General features: G+C 58.7%; 1 protein-coding gene across 2 annotated transcripts in view; it reads left to right on the forward strand.

Annotated features, from left to right (window-relative positions):
* Positions 1 to 15,005, forward strand: part of ADCY1 (adenylate cyclase 1) — a 103,214-nt gene extending 88,209 nt beyond the window's left edge. The window contains exons 17-19 of one of the 2 annotated variants that reach the window (XM_040455022.1): positions 4,421 to 4,535; positions 5,587 to 5,711; positions 7,426 to 15,005. In XM_040455022.1, the coding sequence (XP_040310956.1) occupies positions 4,421 to 4,535; positions 5,587 to 5,711; positions 7,426 to 7,752 (567 nt within the window). In that variant the 3' untranslated portion in view covers positions 7,753 to 15,005. Of the gene's footprint in view, positions 1 to 4,420; positions 4,536 to 5,586; positions 5,712 to 7,425 lie in introns of those variants that run through there. The other variant, XR_005784566.1, reaches the window with a different exon arrangement.
* The last annotated feature ends 2,846 nt before the right edge of the window (positions 15,006 to 17,851 follow it).

The raw sequence follows: 17,851 nt of genomic DNA on the forward strand, positions 1-17,851 counted from the left end.
ACGGGGAAGAATCGATGAACCCACTGTTACAGTTGGAGACTGCAGCACCCTTCTTGGTCACTGGCAGGTCCAAGGGGGCATCTGCAAAGATGGCTGAACTGAACAGCATCATCAAGCACCTGGATGTAATTGGCACCCACAGACAACTCCATCCAATAACAGCAGAATACACATTCTTCCCATGCTCAAGCGGAACACTGACCAAGATAGAGCACATAAAACACACCTTCATGAGTCTAAAACAATTGAAATCATGTAAAGTGTGTTCTCACACCCAAATGGAATTAAACTAGAAATCTATCGATAGGGACATAGTTGGAAAATTCCAAACTATTTGCCTATTAAGCAACACTTGTCGAAATGGCATGAGTCAAAGAAGAACTCTCAAGAGAAGTCTTAAAAACGTGTTGAACTAACTAAAACTGGAAATACAATTGAATAAAACCTGCGAGATGCAGCAGGCCCTCCGAAGGAAACTTACGTCCCCGAAGTCATATATTAGAAAAGAGGAATGATCCCGAATCAACTGTGTAAGCTTCCACCTTGGCAAACTACAGAAAGCAGAACAGTATAAATCTGTGGTGAGCATCGGGGGAAACATCAGAGCACAATCAATGAACTTGAAAACAGGTAAGCACCAAAGAAAACCAATGGAACTAAAAGCTGGCTGTTTGAAAAATCAAAAAAGTTTATAACCTCTAGCCATGCTAACTGAGAAAAAAAGAAAACACAAGTTACTAATATTAGAAATATTCACTTGTACTGAATCAATGGAAAGTAAAAGGATGAAAAGGTATGTTATGAACAACTCTGTGCCCACAAATGTGATAATCTGGACCAAGTGGACCAATTCTCTGAAAGGCACAATCTACCAAAACTTGAACAAGGGGAAATAAAAAAATATTAGCAGACCGTATCTATTAAAGCAATTGAACCAATAATTGGTAACCTTCCAAAACAGCACTGGGCCCAGATGGGTTCATTGAACATTTAAGGAAGAGATTACACAAATTCTATAAACTCTCTTCCAGAAAATAGAAGTTCCTAATTCATTTCTTTCTAACTCATTCTATGGATCCAGTATTACAATAATGCGAAAACCAGATCGATTACAAGGAAGGAAAATCACAGGCCAGTATTTCTCGCGAGTATGGATGTGGAAGTCTTTGACAAATGTTCGTTGACTCCAACATTGTATGAAGAGAATAATACGCCACAAACAAGTTGGATTTATTCAGAATACCAAGGCTGGTTCAACATTTCAAAATGAGTTAATGAAATTCACTGTATCCACAGGATAAAGAAGAGAAATCACATGATCATGTCAATTGAGGCAGAACAGCCATTTTGACAACATCCAAACTCATTCCTGATTTAAAAAACAACAAATGTAAGGAAACTCTACAAATAGAAACCTCGTGAACTGGGTAGAGAACATCTACAAAAAGGTGTAGTGTAGTATCATACTTAATGATGACAAACAAAGCCTCATGCTCATGTCAGGAGCGTGGCAAGAATGCTCTGTCACCACTCCTAGTCAACGTTCATACTGGAAGACTTAGCTAGTGCAATAAGACAAAAAACAGAAGTAAAAGTATACAGACTGGGGAGGAGAAACTGTTTCTTCACAGATGACATGATTATCTATGTGGAACATTAAAAAAGAATCTCCCAAATGTCTATAATAAGCAACCACAAGAAACAAGATTAATAAAGTCACTTCCCTACATACCAGCAATGCCCAAGTGGAATTTGAAATTAAAGAGTGCCACTTATATTTGCATACCCCCCCAAGTTAAATACTAGGTACACATTTAAAAAATAATTACAACAAGATCTCTGTGAGGGCAAGTGTATAACTTTGATGCAAGAAATCGAGATCAAACAGGTGTAGAAGGAACGTTCCTGCATAGGAAGACTCAAGGTCAAGAGGCCGGTTATTGCTGACCTTATAGATTTCCTGCAGTCCCGCTCAAAAGTCCAGCATGTCACTGTGTGATATTGACCAGTTGGCCCTAAGTTTACATGAGGCAAAACACGCAGAGCCGTTAACACAGGACAGCAGAGGTGGAACAGAGTTGGAGGACTGAACTACGGACTTCAGGGTTGCTAGAAAGAAAGCTGCCATGAGCAAGACCGTGTGGTGTTGGGCGAGAACGGACAACTAGATCAACGAAATGGAATAGAGAGCCCAGACACAGACCCCCATTGACAGAGTCAACAGTTCTTTGACAGAAGAGTGAATGGAGCAAAGGTAATCTTTAGCAAACAGTGCCAGAACAAGTACACACCTGTATTTAGAGAGATGTTAACACAAAATGGGTTAAATTACATCAGAATGGATCATAGACCTCAATGTGAAGGGCAGAAGTGTTAAACATCTAGAAATCACATGAGAAAATCAAGGTGACCTTGGGTTGGTGTTAAGTGTTTGTTTATTTTATTTTTTAAAGCTATTTTTTTTTTTAACATTTATTTCTGAGAGACAGAGAGAGACAGAACACAAGTAGGGGAGGAGCAGAGAGAGAAGGAGACAGAGAATCCAAAGCAGGTTGCAGGCTCCGGGCTGTCAGCACAGAGCCTGACGTGGGATTTGAACTCACAAACTGTGAGATCATGACCTGAGCCGAAGTCGGACCCTTTAACTGACTGAGCCACCCAGGTGTCCCCAAGCTATTTTTTAATGTTTATTTATTTTGAGAGAGAGAGTGAGCGTGAGCAGAGGAGGGGCAGAGAGAGAGGGAGAAAGAAATCCCAAGCAGGCACCACACTGTCAGCGCAGAGCCTGATGTGGGGGCTGGATCCCATGAACTGTGAGATCGTGACCTGAGCCGAAATCAAGAGTCAGGTGCTTCACCGACTGAGCCCCCCAGGCACCTCTGTGATCAGTGTTTAGATGACCCATGGAAAAAAATCATCGTTACATTGGACCTAACTGAAAATTTTAAATATGTGCGGGAAATACTATCATGAAACGCCAATCTACAGACTGAGGGAAAATCTTTTCAAACCACCTCTCTGATAAAGGGCTTGCATCAAACCCTAACTCAAGAATAAAACAACCCAGTTAAAAAGTGGGCACAAAATCCAGACATGTCGCTTGCACATGATGAGTAGGCATTGGAAGAGATATTCTGTATCAGGCGTCTGCAAGGAAATACAAATTAAGACAATGGGACACCACCGCACACTGATTAGAGGGGCCAGAACTTTGACGACACCCAGCGCTGGCAAGGACGCCGAGTGGCAGGGACGCTCACCGCCGGTGGGAGCGCAGAGTGGGGCGGCCGCTGCGGGGGACAGACAGTCTGGCGGTTTCTTACAGAACTAAATACACTCTTACTGTACGTTCCAGCAATACTGCTTGGCATTTACCCAAAGGGACAGATGACTTAGGGCCACGAAACATCTGACACGGATGTTTACAGCAGCTCTGCTCATAATTGCCTAAACCAGGGAGCAGCCAGGACGCCCTTCGGTAGGCGAATGGATAACAGACTACGGTCCGTCAGCTCTAGAAAGAAATGAGCTCTCACGCCACAGAAGGACATGAAGGAACCTTGAATGCATCTTACTAGGGCAAGAAGCAGATCTGGAAAGGCTACGTACTGTGTGATTCCACTTACGGGAGATTCTGGAAGAGGCACAACCATGGGGACCTGGAAGGATTAGGGGTTGCCAGCGGGGTTGGGGGAGAGGGATGAACAGGCGGGCATGGGAGCTGGCGGGACAGTAAAACTACTCTTGTGGGTGCACGAAACTCTGCATTTGGGAAAACGCATAGAACGTACACACATAATATAAACTGTGGACTTTAGTTGACGATAGTGAATCACCGTGGGCATATCAGTGGCGACAAAGGTCCTGACGCAGGATGTGAACAGTAGGCAAACTGTGGGGTGGGGGCAGGGGCACAGCCTACGGGACTCTCTAGGCCATCTGCTCTATTTACCAATAGACCTTAACCCGTTCGGACAAGAGTTAAGTCAGTCAAGTTTTTTAAAGCGTCTGTTCCCTTTATTCGAGGACTAGTAAAATACCCGTAAACAGAGAAAAATGAGAAACCTTGAACTGTCACAAGAACAGAAAAACCTGACGGTTGTCTTTGTTTTACACAAGAGGGGCTGTCTCAAATGAATATTTTTTAAAGTTTATTTTGAGAGAGAGAGAGCATGCGCTTGAGTTGGGGAGGGGTCCAGAGAGGAGGAGAGAAAGAATCCTAAGCAGGCTCTGTGCCGGCAGCGCACCCACGACCCCGTGGGGCTGACACCAGGCCACCACCCAGCCTGCAGTGGGCGGGGCGCTGCTGTGCCCGTGGGTTCAGGTTCTGCCCCTGGCGGGGTGCCCGCGGAGCGTCCCAGCCCCCACATGTGGTTGCACCCCCCAAGTGTGGTAACCGCCCCCCGTCTGCTCCGTGCAGGCCAAGAAGGGCATCTCCTCCCACCTGAGCACACTGGCTGACTTCGCCATTGAGATGTTTGACGTCCTGGATGAAATCAACTACCAGTCTTACAACGACTTTGTGCTCCGTGTGGGTATGTGGCCTCCGACGCCAGCACGCTGCTCCTGCCCCACCCAGGGCTTGGTGGCCTGGCCCCTCCTGTCCAGGAGGGAGGGCAGACCTCCCAGGGGCAGCCTGGGGGCACAGGGACAGCTGCCTCTGAAGGGGTCCTGGGACCCGGACCTGAGACCCAAAGGGTTGCTGTTGAGCTCACGAAACACTTATGGCCACTGGTGGGGGGCGGGGGCGGCGGGGGGTGGGAGTGGGGGAATGCTCCAAAAATGGTTGCTTGTGGTGGTTCTAGAATTCAGACGTCCAGTGTCCAGTAAAAATCCTAAGAGCTAGGCTGAACGTGAGGGTGACGGCAGGGGTCTGCGGAACCTGGCGCCTACCCGGCCCGAGTCCCTGTGTCCTGCTCTCTCCTCTGGCCGGGACTCCACCGCGTGTAGTGACGTGGCAGGAAACAGAAATTCTGTTCCTGCTCCCCCATGAGGACCTAGCAGGGAGCCCGGCCCACCAGCTGTGGGGGAAGTGGCCCTTGGGCCCCTGTCTGGGCCCCGCGTCCTGCACACCACACCGGCACCCCACTGCTGGGCTGGGACGCAGTGCCTGTGGCTGACCCAGAAAAGTGTGCGGGGTGCGGTGTGGGGCGACGTGACGTGGCCTCTGCAGGGCCAGGAGGCCCCAGTTCTGGGATGGCTGCAGGGGTGATGGGCACTCGGACCTTGAGCCACGTGAAGAGAAGGGGGCCTCTGTTCCCCACTTCAGAGCACCCTGAAATAGCGTGAACGGTTCCGGGCCCCATACCCTACAAGACCTGCGGGGTCACAGCCAGGGAAATGGAAGGGGACAACAGTGTGGGGGAGTGCACTGCCATCCCGAAAGGCCAGGCGTCTGAGCAGTGTGGGGTCTCCGTTCCAGGGAACGGGATTCAGGATGAGGACGGGGCCATACGCCCAGGCTTCCAAACGGCCCCTTCGGACTGGACACTGTGCCAGGATCCCCGGGACCCCACGACCCCAAGAGGGGCAGCTCCTGCCCTTAGAAGCCTTCCCGGTACTGACGGTGCTGACGCTGTTTTCCAGGCATCAACGTGGGCCCTGTGGTGGCCGGGGTGATCGGGGCTCGGAGGCCACAGTACGACATCTGGGGGAACACAGTCAACGTGGCCAGTCGAATGGACAGCACCGGCGTCCAGGGCAGAATCCAGGTCAGTTCACCACGAGTGCCAAGGCTGGGAGACCAGGCGCAGGAGGCGGGGGCCGGCCTGGCGGGAGTGGGTGGCCCTGAGCCCCAGGGCCTGGCAGGGATGGGATGCCGCCCAGCACAGCGTGTCCACAGCCTGTGGGGCGTGAGGTCGTTGCTGTCTGGTTTGCTCTGTGGCCGCGGGGGTTGGCTCCCGCATGGCTGTGTGCAGAGTTGGGGGCATGGTGAGGGCTGGGGTCCCAGTCAAGGACAGTGAGCCCCTCTGGCATCCAGGACCCTGCCCACCTGCCCGGCTGCCTTAGAGGGAAGGGCTTCCTGGGGTTTTGAAGGGCGGGTGCTGTGAGATGCCTGGCCCTGACCCCCTGGACCGGCCACCCCAAGGCTTGGGGGCAGTGACAGCTCTTCCCAGGTGTGCAGGGCTGTGGGTGGCTCTCGGGACCTTGGTCAGGTTTGCGGGGGCTCACACCACAGGCCCTGGGGCCTTGGGGGGAGGAGGCCTGTCCCTCTGTGTGGCTGCTGCTGGCCTCTGGGGGCCCATGGGACCGGGACAGTGAATGCAGGGCGCTCTGTCAGCAGCCCCGGGTCCAGCACTGGCCTCCCCCTCTGCCCTGATGCCTCGCAAGGTCCTCGAGAGCTGTGTAGAGGCTGCCAGCTCCCCGGCATCTGTGTGTTGTTCCTCCCCCCGCACCCCCCCGGCCCCCCCCCCCCGCCAGCATCCAGCAGGTGCTACGTCCCTCTCAGGTGCCTGGCAGGCCCTTGGGTTCCTGGGTTTAAACTGTCAGGAGAGCTGTGCCCAGCACAGGGCAGGATCCCCTGAGGCGCGTCTGCACGTCTGCAGTCCTTCCTTCGAATTTCTTTTATTGTTGCACACTTTCCCGCATCACCGTGTGTGGTTCGTGAACAGCTCGAAGGCACTGAGTGACCCCACCTGCCATCCAGGACCCTGCGGCCTCCCCAGGACAGGTCACACGTGTGGGGGGACCTTGGTGAAGCCAGGCCACTGTCCCAGGTCCACTAAGTTTCCAAAATCAGATTCCAGCAAGCCCCCGCCATAGACTGTGGCCGTTCTCCACGAAGTGCCTGCCTCCCCCGCCCCACTGTCATACCACAGGGACTGCCCTTCCGTGGCCCCCGCCCCCATGCTGCATGTGGGTCTCTGCGAGTCCTGCGTGGCCACATTCTGACCCAGGTGCCCGCCTCTCAGGGTCCCAGGGCTCCGACATGCCCTGACCACCTCTCTTCCCGGAGACACTTCTTCCGCCAGTGGCCCCTCACTCGGGCCCCCTCCCGTGTTGAGCACTCCCGCCAGTAAACGCTTCTTATGGGATCCTTCTTCTGCTGGGTCCCAATCGGACATTTGGTTCTTTCCTCAAAGAAGCGAGCGAGGGCCCCAGATGTTAGCGATGCAGGTTTGTGTGTCCCGCCCCTCACTGTCAGCCACTGGAGCTGGTCCCGCCCAGGCATCCGGCTGGTGCCTGCCCGGGCCTCCCCCTGGAGAGCACTGCTTTCTCCTGCGTGCCCGTGGCTGGCTGGTGTGTAGGCGGCCGAGACCCCGGGCTGTCCCCTTTGGGGATCCCCGGGGCCCCTCGGGTCCCCGGCTCTCTATGATGCTGGAGACAGGCTATGGCGGGTGGAGGAGGGAGTCTCCGGGCGGCCCTGCCCCCAGGATCCTCGCCCGCCGACCCAGAGGGGTGCCCGCTTGCTTTCCTCCGCTGCAGGTGACCGAGGAGGTTCACCGGCTGCTGCGCCGGGGGACCTACCGCTTCGTGTGCCGCGGGAAGGTCAGCGTCAAGGGCAAGGGTGAGATGCTGACGTACTTCCTGGAAGGCAGGACGGACGGAAACGGCTCCCAAGCCAGGGAGCGGAAAGTGTGTGGCTACGGGCGAGCCGGCCTCCAGGGCAGACTGGGTACAGGCCCACCCCCGGTGTCCTCCATGGCCGGCCTCCCGGTCAGAGCCGGGATGGGGGCTCTGCAGGGCTCAGGGCTCCCCCCCTGCCCCCACGGCCAGCACCTGCCCCCCGGAGCAGCTGGGAAGGAGGCTTAGCGGAGCCCACGCTGGCTGCCGGGGGCTCAGGGCACAAATGTGCGGGGCGTCTGGGCCTCGGGGGCTCCAGCAGGGACCAGCCCGGCCGACAGCCAGGCCGGGCGCCAGCGGCTGGGCTGCGGAAGGGGAGCTGTCCAGGCATGACCCGAAGCAGCCGGGCAGTGACGGGCCAGGGGCAGCCCTGCCCGCGTGGACTTGAGGCTTTCACGGGACTGTGCTCGCGCGGTCCTCTCCTCGGTGGCAGAGAAGGAGCAGCTGCCTGGGAGCGGCCGGGTCAGCGTCAGGCTCTGGGCCCTTCAGGACATCCTGCGGGGCTGCGGGCTTCCATTCAGCCAGAGCTGCGGAGCTGTGGCCGGTGGGCGTGAGCGCGAGTGTGCCCCTAGGCAGATGCACCATGAACCCTGTGTGGTGGGGCCTGCGTGGACGGAAGCCAGGCCTTGCTCGGCAGGGCCGTGAGGGCAAGAACGTGGCCCAGATGGCTGGGCCCTTGATGGGCGGTTTTGGGGAGAACAGACAAGCCCCCTGTCTGGCTGCGCAGGCGGTGGGGACACCTCCTTCCAGAACAGTCTTTGCTGAGAGCCAGAGGCGGGTCTTCTGGAACTCACGGGCCCCCGAGCCACGTCTCTGTATCAAGACCAGCGTCCTCCCTGTTCTGCGCTGTGCTGTCCCTTGACCCCTGACGGCACCGGTTCCTACAGACCCCGGCTGTTCTGGTCACTGTGCTGGTCATCTTGGTCTCCAGTACTTACAACATGAGCCTGCATGGATTTTGAAACAAGTGAACCTCACGACCCAGAGAGAGCTTCTAGGGCGGAAGAACCAGCGGCCGGACGGGGAGTCTCGGAGTGAGTTTCGGGCTGTACGTGTGGGTGTCCGGCCCCCTGCAGGGAACTGTGCGGAGGTCTGGGAGTCACCTATGTGTGCAGGGGCAGACCGAGGACGCCGGGATGTGCTGCTGGGGGCACAGGGCAGCAGCCGGGGGAAAGGACGGACCAGAAATAACCGGACGAGACATTCAGGGGCCTCAGCTCCGACCGCAGGAGGAAGGCCGTTTTGGCACCGGAGGGGGGTCTGGGCAGACAAGTCCATCTGGGGACCAGTCCTGACCTGCAGCTCCAGCATGCAGTGCGGGGGGCTCTGAGGGACTGAAGCCAGTGAAGGGGCCTGGGGGTCCTGCTCCCGGGGATGTCCCCAGGCTGCTCCCGCTGGAGGCCTGCGAGGCGTGGCATGCTCCGTGGGGGGCGACCCTGCCCAGCCGTGTTGCCGGGCGGGGGCTCTGCGGGGCAGTCCGCGCAGGTTCAGGACAGAAGTGGGTGGGTGGACAGCCTCCCTCCTGAGAACACGCTGTTTGCTGGCCAGCAACAGCCATCACTACATTGACAAGGTCTCAGTGGCCCGGCCTGTGCACCGCCCCCTCCCTCCCCCACCCTGCACTGCCCACATTTAGAGACATGGCATGATTCCTTCAGGGGAACCTGAGTCACCTCAAGAGTCCTGTGAGCATGTGGCCCGTGTGCCTGTCTGCACCCAGCTGCAGGGCTGGGGACCTGGCCCGCCTTCTACCCAGGGCAGGTTGGGGGCCGGGGAGCGGTGGATGGCACTGTGGCCTGACCTCGTGAACGTGCTCTGTCACAAGACAGAGGGGACTTTACAGGAATTGAGGGTACGGGCCTTCAGCTGAGGCAGGGTCCTGAGTTCCCCGGGTGGCCCCAGTGGGACCGTGTGTCCCCTCGAAGTGGACGTGGAGGCCGGGCGGTCAGGATGGCCCAAGCATGAAGTTGTTAAAGATTCGGGGCCCCGGCCCTCAGCTGGCGGAGATGGGTTGGTGGCTCCCCAGACACGCACGGCAGATTCCAGAGGCGGGTGGACGCCCATGGGACTCTCAGTGGCCCTCTGGCCTCGCTGGGCCCCACCCGGGGTCCACGGAACCAGGAGCAGCCGACCTCTGTGACCAACTCCGGCAGCGAGGCTCCCGCCTCCACGAGCGAGCGACCGTCGGTCACCAGCGGCTCAGCCCCGCGGCTCCCTGGGGTGCAGGATCCGTGTGCCGCCTCAGCGGTCGCTGCGTGCCATCTTCCTCCGTACTTGGGATGGGACTGTAGGATATTGCCTTACTTGTTTTTACTCTTGTACAGCGTTCACGGACAAACGTTAGCCTTTCGCGTGGGGTCCTCTCTGAATTATTTGAGATGCTCTGTAAACAGCACAGTGTTTCACACGACTCCCCTTCGCTCCCACCAAAAATGAGAACAGCCCGTCACCGTGCGAATGACACCCTTTACCCAGACGTGCGATGTCCCCAAGGCCCCGCGTCTCTGCTTGGGGAAGCCACGCCCTGCTTGGGGGGCACTTTGGGGTGTCCCTTGGCGCCCCTTCTGTGTGCTGCTTACGCCCAACCTCAGTAGACTAGAGAGCAACCCCAAACTTCCAGATGCTTCCATGGACCATGGGGCCGGGTGGTCCACTCCACAGGGTCTGTGTCCTGCAGGGCAGCACCCCCCACAGACCAGGTCCCCCGAGCCTGCACTTTTATCAGACTCCAAAGCCACCAGAGCTTCCAGACACCTTCTGTCACTAGAAGCAATAACAACTTTAACATGTGGAACCAAGCCCGGTGCAGAGCAGACCGGTAACTCAGACACAAGCCATGTGCACATGTGTGCCCAAGTCGAGCCATGCTATGGGGGGCCGACACCTCCAGGGCCCCCCCAGCCCCTCCTCCAGACCCAGCTCAGGCTCCTCCATGGGTTTGCTGTCGGTGCCCCGGGCACAGGGAGCAGAGGGACACAGGGAGGGCAGGCTGGGGTCTGTGCACATCAGTGACTCCCCTTACGCTGTCTCTGCGTGTTTCAGAGCCGGGACGCCTATCCTCCCCACTCAGCCTGGTCGACACTCGGGCTTCGCGCTCAGACAGGACCCGGCCAGCCTTCAGAGGCACACACCCCGGGTCCCCCGTAGCTCCATGCTGGGCCCCATCAGCAGCCTAGACGTACTGAACCCCTGCTTTGTCCCACTCAAGAAGGAAGGGTCCGGTTGGCCTTGCCCTTCTCTGTCTTGGTCTGGTGGACCCGTCTCTATCCCGGCATGTGTGTGCACGTGCCCTTGTGCGCTGTGTACCTGTGACTCCCTGAGTTGGGTCCTTTTGGTCCCTCCCTGGGAGGCAGGCCCCGCCCACCGCACCCATGCACGGCTTACCCGGCAGGTGCTCCCCACCTGCTGGGCACTGAGTGGCCCCCTGACCAGCTGGGTCACAGCTGACACATGGAATTCTGAAGTGTGCAGGCCTGTCGGCTGTATGGAAAGTCACCCCCGGAAACTGACTTGACCCCGATTTTGTAGTGGCTTCGATTAAAAAAAACATAACAAAACAAAACAAAAACAAAAAGTCCACCTTCTTGGAAGCTGTTGATTTTAAAATGTTTGGTTTGGTGAAATTAAGGGGCAGCTGTGGCCGGCTGGAAGCAGAGGGCATGGCCGCGTCCTGGTGCCTGGACCTCCTGTCTGCCTGGCTGCGTTTGCTTTGAAAGTTCACATGGGACGATTGAGCCCCAACACCCTCTGACGGGACATGGGAAACGTGGGGTGTGGCCTGTCTTCTTGTGGCATCTGGCGGTAGTGTTTGTCTTCACAAGTCATAGGCTGGAGTGGGTTGAAATCAGGTCCCAGGTCAGCTGGGGGTGGCCTGAGGACCCCCGTCCTGGAGGGCGGGGTGGGGATGGGGTCAAGGGGCAGACGTTCAGGAAGGCTCCGTTTGGCTCAGCCTAAGGAATATACTCCCACCTGTGCGTTTGGCCAGGCTGGACTCCGGAGGTGTGGGGTCGGCACTGGCAGCTGGTCCCGTGAGTGCGGGCCCCTGGGGAGTGGGGCCGGGTCCCCGATACTGTGGCAGGAGGCAAGCAGCCAGAGGCAGGCCCTGTGCCCAGAGACCGTGGGGGCCCCGCAGCAGCAGATGTAGCAATGCAGAGTGCCCGTGGTGGGAGGGACAGCCTGGTGTGGCCAGCAGCACGAGGCAGGGTGCCAGCCCCAGACCCCGTGCCCTCGGGGCGCTCCCAGGGACGCCCAGCTCCAGAAGCCGGCTGCTGTCTGTGCGCACCTGCAGGCCGGTCCTGTAGTGCCGGGGACACATGTCACCTGCTTGTCCCCCTCGTGGGAGTAAACGTGATTGCAGGGGCCACGTCTGGGGACCACAGCTCCCTAAAGGGCTTTGTGGTAACGACTTCTACATTCGAATTTCTTAATTTCCCTGCAGATGTAATCTGTCTGTTTCCCGTCAGATCTGTTCACACAGATAAACCGTAACTGCTGTGCTGGAGCCATGATTTGCTCACATCAGTGCGTATGTGCGTGTGTGTGTGTGCGCGTGTGTGCATGTATATGGGTGAGTGTGTGTGTGTGCACACATGCCCGTGCACGGGTGTGAAATGTGTGTACGCGTGTGTTCTTGCATGGGTGTGAAATGTGCATGTGTGTGCAAGTGCGTGTGTGTGTGTGCATACGCAGTCTGGCATGAGCAAAATACAAACCGATGGTGTGTTCCTGAGGCTAAGATGGGGTCACAGAGAACAGACTGAGTTGGGGGGCAGCCAGCCTGCCCCCAGGCGTTTGGTGGGACTGTCCCTGCGTGCCCTGCCTTGATTTCCCTTAGAAATCCCAGCCCTGGGAGGCGAGGAGGGGCAGGGGCAGAGCGGCCATGGCCCCCACACGGCGTCTCTGTGTCCGGCCATAGACAGGAGCAGAGTCTCTTCCTGATGTTCTTAGAACCTTCCGTCTGCCGTGTCGGTGAGGAAGCCCAGGGCCATCGAGGCAGCAAACTGCCCATGTTCTGTTGTTGTGTGTGGTGGTTTCTGTCTTCAGCCCGTCTGGGCTCCCTGTGCACGGAGGCTTCGGAGGGGCCCGTAGGTGGTGGGCAGGAACCCTGGACGAGGAGCTGGCGGGGAGCAGGGCGCCTGCCTCTTGGCTTCACGGCTGGAGGCCAGGTCGTCAGCTGCCCGCGGCCGTGCAGACAGACGTCCACGCACAGGGCCCTTTTGGGTGACTTTGTCAGTGGTCAGCGTGCCGACCACAGGGGCAGCCACGGCCTGTGGGTGAGGTCACTCCGGACACAACCTCGATTCCTTTGTGCAATCTGTGCATTCCTCCCCACGCGTCACTGGATTCTGTAGGTTCCGCTTGGATAACCGCGGGAAGGGCCGGGGTGAAAACACGTCTGGACGTCTCCACGTGGCCACAGACGAAGGAAACAGCGCCTCTTTGGCGGCCCTCAGGGCCCCTTCCCTGAGCTGCGTGCCCCGCGGTGTCGTGAGGCACCCCGGGGCTCGGAGAGGTTATTGACTTGAGCGGCATCACACAGCGCAGAATGGCAGGGCCTGTCTGTCCCGAGCCCTTGGTTTTTGTCACCCTCCCCCCGCCCTCGGCTGATGCTGCTGGTTTGGATGGAGCTCCCGGCTGGTCCGCACCTGGGCCGGCTCTGAGTGGTGTGTGGCCAGCCGCCCGCGGCTGTGCCCCGGGCGCTGGTCGGCCTCACCTGGCGCCCTGCTCTCCCCGCACAGCATCTTGTGCTTTCCACTGCTGCCCCCACCAGGTTGCTCCAAGCCTGAGGAACCCTGTCTCCATCCCTTTCTGTCCTAAATCTGTGTGCTGCCCACCTGTCCTAGCCTGAGCAAACCACGGAGCGGCGGGGGGGACAGCTGCCCAAGTCTTCCTGCGAGGCCTCTCTGGTGTCAGACAGGCAGACAGGGGCCCCCAGAAACCCCCAGACCACACACACGCCTCCCCACGTACACGCAGCCAAGTGGCCCCCAAGTCCTGGTCAGAAGGCGTGTGAGCCCTGGAAGGCCGTGTCTGCCATGTCCCTCCTGATGGCACAGCCACCCAGTGCCTCACGCTCCTGGCCCGCTGTGGGCGGGCGGGGTCCCTCCTGCAGGTCGGAGGACGGCCAAGGGCAGGCTTCCCGGGTGGGCGTGGAAGGCAAGACAGGGGTCGCGGAGGTGACGGGTCCCCAGCTTCCCCGGCCCGACCCCTTCCGTCCTAGGCAGCTCGGAGGCAAACAGTGTGCATCACCTGCTGGGGACTGATGCGTAAGCAGAGAAGCTGTCCTAGGCCAGCCCCCCCAGACCTGGTCGACCGCTCGGGCTCACTAGTGTGCAACGTGCAGGACGGTCTGTGGGAACGGCCCCTCTGAGTGCCCCGTCTGTGCGCTCTCGCCCCCCACGGCCCGGACCATGGGCCCACCAGCAGCCAGAACTCGATTCTCACCTCCCACCAGTGGCCCCACCCAACCCCGGGCCCTGGACAGAAGCACACGTCTCAGGGGACCGCCGCACCCCCGCTGTGGGGAGCCAGAGGAAGTCCACTGCGTCCCTTGCACACCCTGGGGCGCCATGCCCCAGGAGCATCCGTCCTGCGGGGCCGCGCGGTCTTGCCTTCACCCTGTACAAATTATGGGCTCGCAAGCCACGTGCACTCAGAATTGCATGCCGTGAAACCCCCACATGTGTGAACCCACTTTTAACTTGAAAACACGCATCACGCGCAGAGGGACGGGCCCGTCTCGGGCCATCTGCCGGCTGGCCGCAGAGCGTCCCTGCGACACAGCGCACCCTGGGGCCCAAGTCCGGGCAGCAGCGCCTGCACCAATGATGCAGCGTGTCCCAGCCCGGACGCCCCTCCTCCCCGCCCCGCCCCGGCCGCACGATTGCACACCCCCTTGCACAAGGAAGGTAACACGTGACCGCCACCACCTTAGAGTAGCTTCCGTTCTCGCCAATGGTCAACCCAAAGCCCACCCTGGGGGGTTTCCTCACTTGCCAAGAAAGGTGGTGTGAGCCCCGCACCCTCCGCGTCCCGCCGGCTGTGGCCGTGTCCCAATGCGGAAGGCAGAGTGGATGGGCACGGGGACGGACTCTCCGCCCACGAGCTCACTCGAGAACAGTTCTTCAGACACAAAACCAGGTGACGGGGTCGGAGTGACGCCGGCTCACGGTCACCGGATAGCTTCTCTCGATAGATTTGTATAATCAATACGGGTCTATTTTTATGTCAGCCCCTCACTGTACCTTCCGGTCTTTTCCAAGATGGTTCAACCGAGACAGAGAACTGAGTGATTGGTCCTATTTTTATTAACAAAGAGGTGAACAGACTGAAAAGTTAACGTGAATGTACATTTCTTAATTGCGACTTTTCTACTGAGTGTTTGCACTATACTTTCTGGAATCTTATTTAACAAAAATAAAGGAAAAAATTGCTTGACTAAACTTTGTGGCGGTTTTCATTGAAAGCCACATGGTCGTGGGCGGGATCTGGAGCGGCTCCTGCCTCACTGCCCATTGAGGGGGACGGTGGTCTCCTATAAAATGTGGGGGGCCCCCGCCTGGGCCTCAGTTACCCCTCCACTGGCCGTGGAGTTTCTGCTCCCAGCAAGAGTCTCTGGGGAGATGACTCACTACCTGGGGTTGGTTCCTCAGACCGGTGAGTGTCCCCTGGTTGGGGATTCCCGTGGAAGCAGACCAAGAGGGGACAGCAGGGAGTGGGGGGGCCACATCAACAGGCTGAGCCATGCCGCTCACTAAAAGTGGGCTGTGCCGGCCGAGTCAGGCCAAGGTCGGGGCATAGGCCCTGAGGCAGCAGACCAGAGTGTCAGGGAGGGTTTGCCAGCAGTGACACCAGCCACCCTCTGCCAGGACACAGCTAATGCCACCGTTCGGGGAAGCCCCCTCCTACCCCCAGGTTAGGGGACAAGAGAGGCAGTGCAGGGACTGCGCATATCTGGTGGGGAGGCAAGGGACAGGCCGGACCCTGGAGAGCAGGAGCCTGTGGCCCAGGCTCATCCCATGGAGCCCGAGACCCGCCCCCCGAGGGCAGGGGTGGGGCAGGGCGGTTGCTGGCTCAGCCTCCTCCCTGCCCTGAGCCCCAGGCTGTTTCCAGCACCCACTGACCCCCCCCCCCCCCCCCCCCCTCAGCAGCTTGGCAGAAGTCACAGGGAGCACATCCCTGATGGCCCCAAACCTGCCCTGCCCGCTGCTCCCCTGCCTGTGTGACCACCATTTCCAATGCTAGGGACGCACAGGGGAGGCCCCCAGGCTTTGTCTCGGAGCCCCGGCCATGGGGGGCCCTGCTGGCCCCGTCTCCTCGTCCCACATCGACCACCTTCTCTGGCTCTGCCTGGCCTGTGTGCCCGTCTGCCGCCCCTGCCCCGTCCTGCGGGGTCCCCTAGGCACTCCGGCCACTGCATCCCCCCCCAGCTACTCTCACGGGGCTTCGGATGCCAACTGGTCATGTCCTAGCTGTGCCGGAACCCTGCGGGGGCCCCCAGCTCACGCGGGTGAACGGGGCCCTCCAGGTGCTCCGAGGGCCGCCCCCGCCCGCTCCATGCTGTCCCAGCCCCTGCCTCCACACGGGCTCCCCGCCATCCCCGGCACCCCAGACGCTCAGCCAGGGCCAGGGGTCCCTCTGCGGCACATGCCTCCACGTCTTGGTTCGCGGTCAGCCTCCCCAGGGGCCTCGTCTCTGTGTTTAGAACCTGCCCTCCCCCTGCTCTGCCGTCCCTGCCATGAAATGAATGAATGAGTGCACAGGGTGACCGTGTAGACGGCTGTATGCATCTCCGGGGGCTCCTACGACCCAGGAGCCCAAGCTGGGGGGCTTCAACAACAGAGATGTACCCTCCCGCCTCTGGAGGCCGCGTTCCTTCTGCGTGTGGGGGGCAGTCCGGCCTGCGCCTCTTCCAGCTTTGGGGGGCCCCTGGCGTCCTGGGCTCGCGGTGGCCCAACGTGCCTACTGCTGGCTTCTCCCTGTGCGTCTGCATTGGGTGCAGGGCGTGACCTTAATCCAGAATGATGTCATCTCTGCACCCTCACGGTAATCACAACTGCGAGGACCTGTGTTCCAAGGGAGGTCTGGTAGGTATGGAATTGTCCCCCTCCCCAAATTCCAGGCTGGGCCTGCAGGGAGGCAGTCGGGGCTCAAGGAGGCCGAGGGTTGGTCCCCGTGATGGGACGGGTGCCCGTGCAGAACGAGACCCCCCAGAACCGGCCGCACTGATGCCCGGATCTCCGGTGCCCGGCCTGCAGGACGGCGAGGAGTAAGCACTGTGGGAACTGGCAGATTCAGACAAGGCCGCCTTCTCAGGCTGTGGGGGGCTCCCCGCCTGTGAACCCAGCTGCAACCGGTGGGCATGGGGATGTCAACAAACCACAGCGTTGGCCCCATAGCGGCCACAGGATGGGGCCCCGACACCAGCACAGAAGGAAGCGGATCCAGAGTTCCCGAAACCAGAACCTCAAGTTGGACTTTTCATGCACCTGCCGCGTCAGGATCAGGTGTGTGTGTGGGGGGGGGGGGCACGCTTGGGGTGTTTGTAGGGGGAACTGGGATTCCAGGCTGGCAGTCGGTTCCCTGAATACTGAGAACACGGCAGGTCCCCAGGCAGGAGGACCCGGCAGGCTTCCTGATCGTCCTCGGAACTTGGTAGGAGGTGTTTGTGGCTGGGAACTGTCCTGGATGAGTAGCCTGATGTGCAGTGCCTGTCCGTTTCTCTGTCCTCATGTCTGATCTCCTAGGATTTGGATACTGGATGCTGGTTCAGCCATTGTTTTCTCCAAGTTTACTCTCTTTGTGGGAGATGCCCTCGATTTTATCTTCCAGGGCTCCTGTGGGATTGCTCACTTCTGTTATCCTATTCTTTATTTTTTGAGAGCAGGGGAGGGGCAGAGAGAGCGAGCGAGCATGAACAGGGGAGGGGCAGAGAGAGAGAGAGAGAGAGAGAGAGAGGGAGGATCCCAAGCAGAACTCCTTGCTGTCAGCACAGAGCCCAACTGGGGGCTCGATCTCACAAACCAAGAGAAAATGACCTGAGCTGAAATCAAGTCATATGCTTAGCTGACTGAGCCCTCCCGGGCACCCCCACTCTCACCCTGTTCTTAATTCCTACACGTTATCTGCTGGGTATTTCTCTGTGTGGCATCCTCTTATGTCACCACTGTCCCCCGACGCTGCTCCCATGTCTGGTGCGTCTCTGCCTTCACACCTGCTTCCCGCATGGTGTGTGTTCCCATCCATGAAAGTTCCGCACGTGGCTGGGACAGGGGCACCTCCATGCCTG

This window comes from Herpailurus yagouaroundi, unplaced genomic scaffold (genome assembly GCF_014898765.1).
Source record: "Herpailurus yagouaroundi ecotype Mexico unplaced genomic scaffold, PumYag 214, whole genome shotgun sequence".
NCBI classification, from domain to species: Eukaryota; Metazoa; Chordata; class Mammalia; order Carnivora; family Felidae; genus Herpailurus; species Herpailurus yagouaroundi.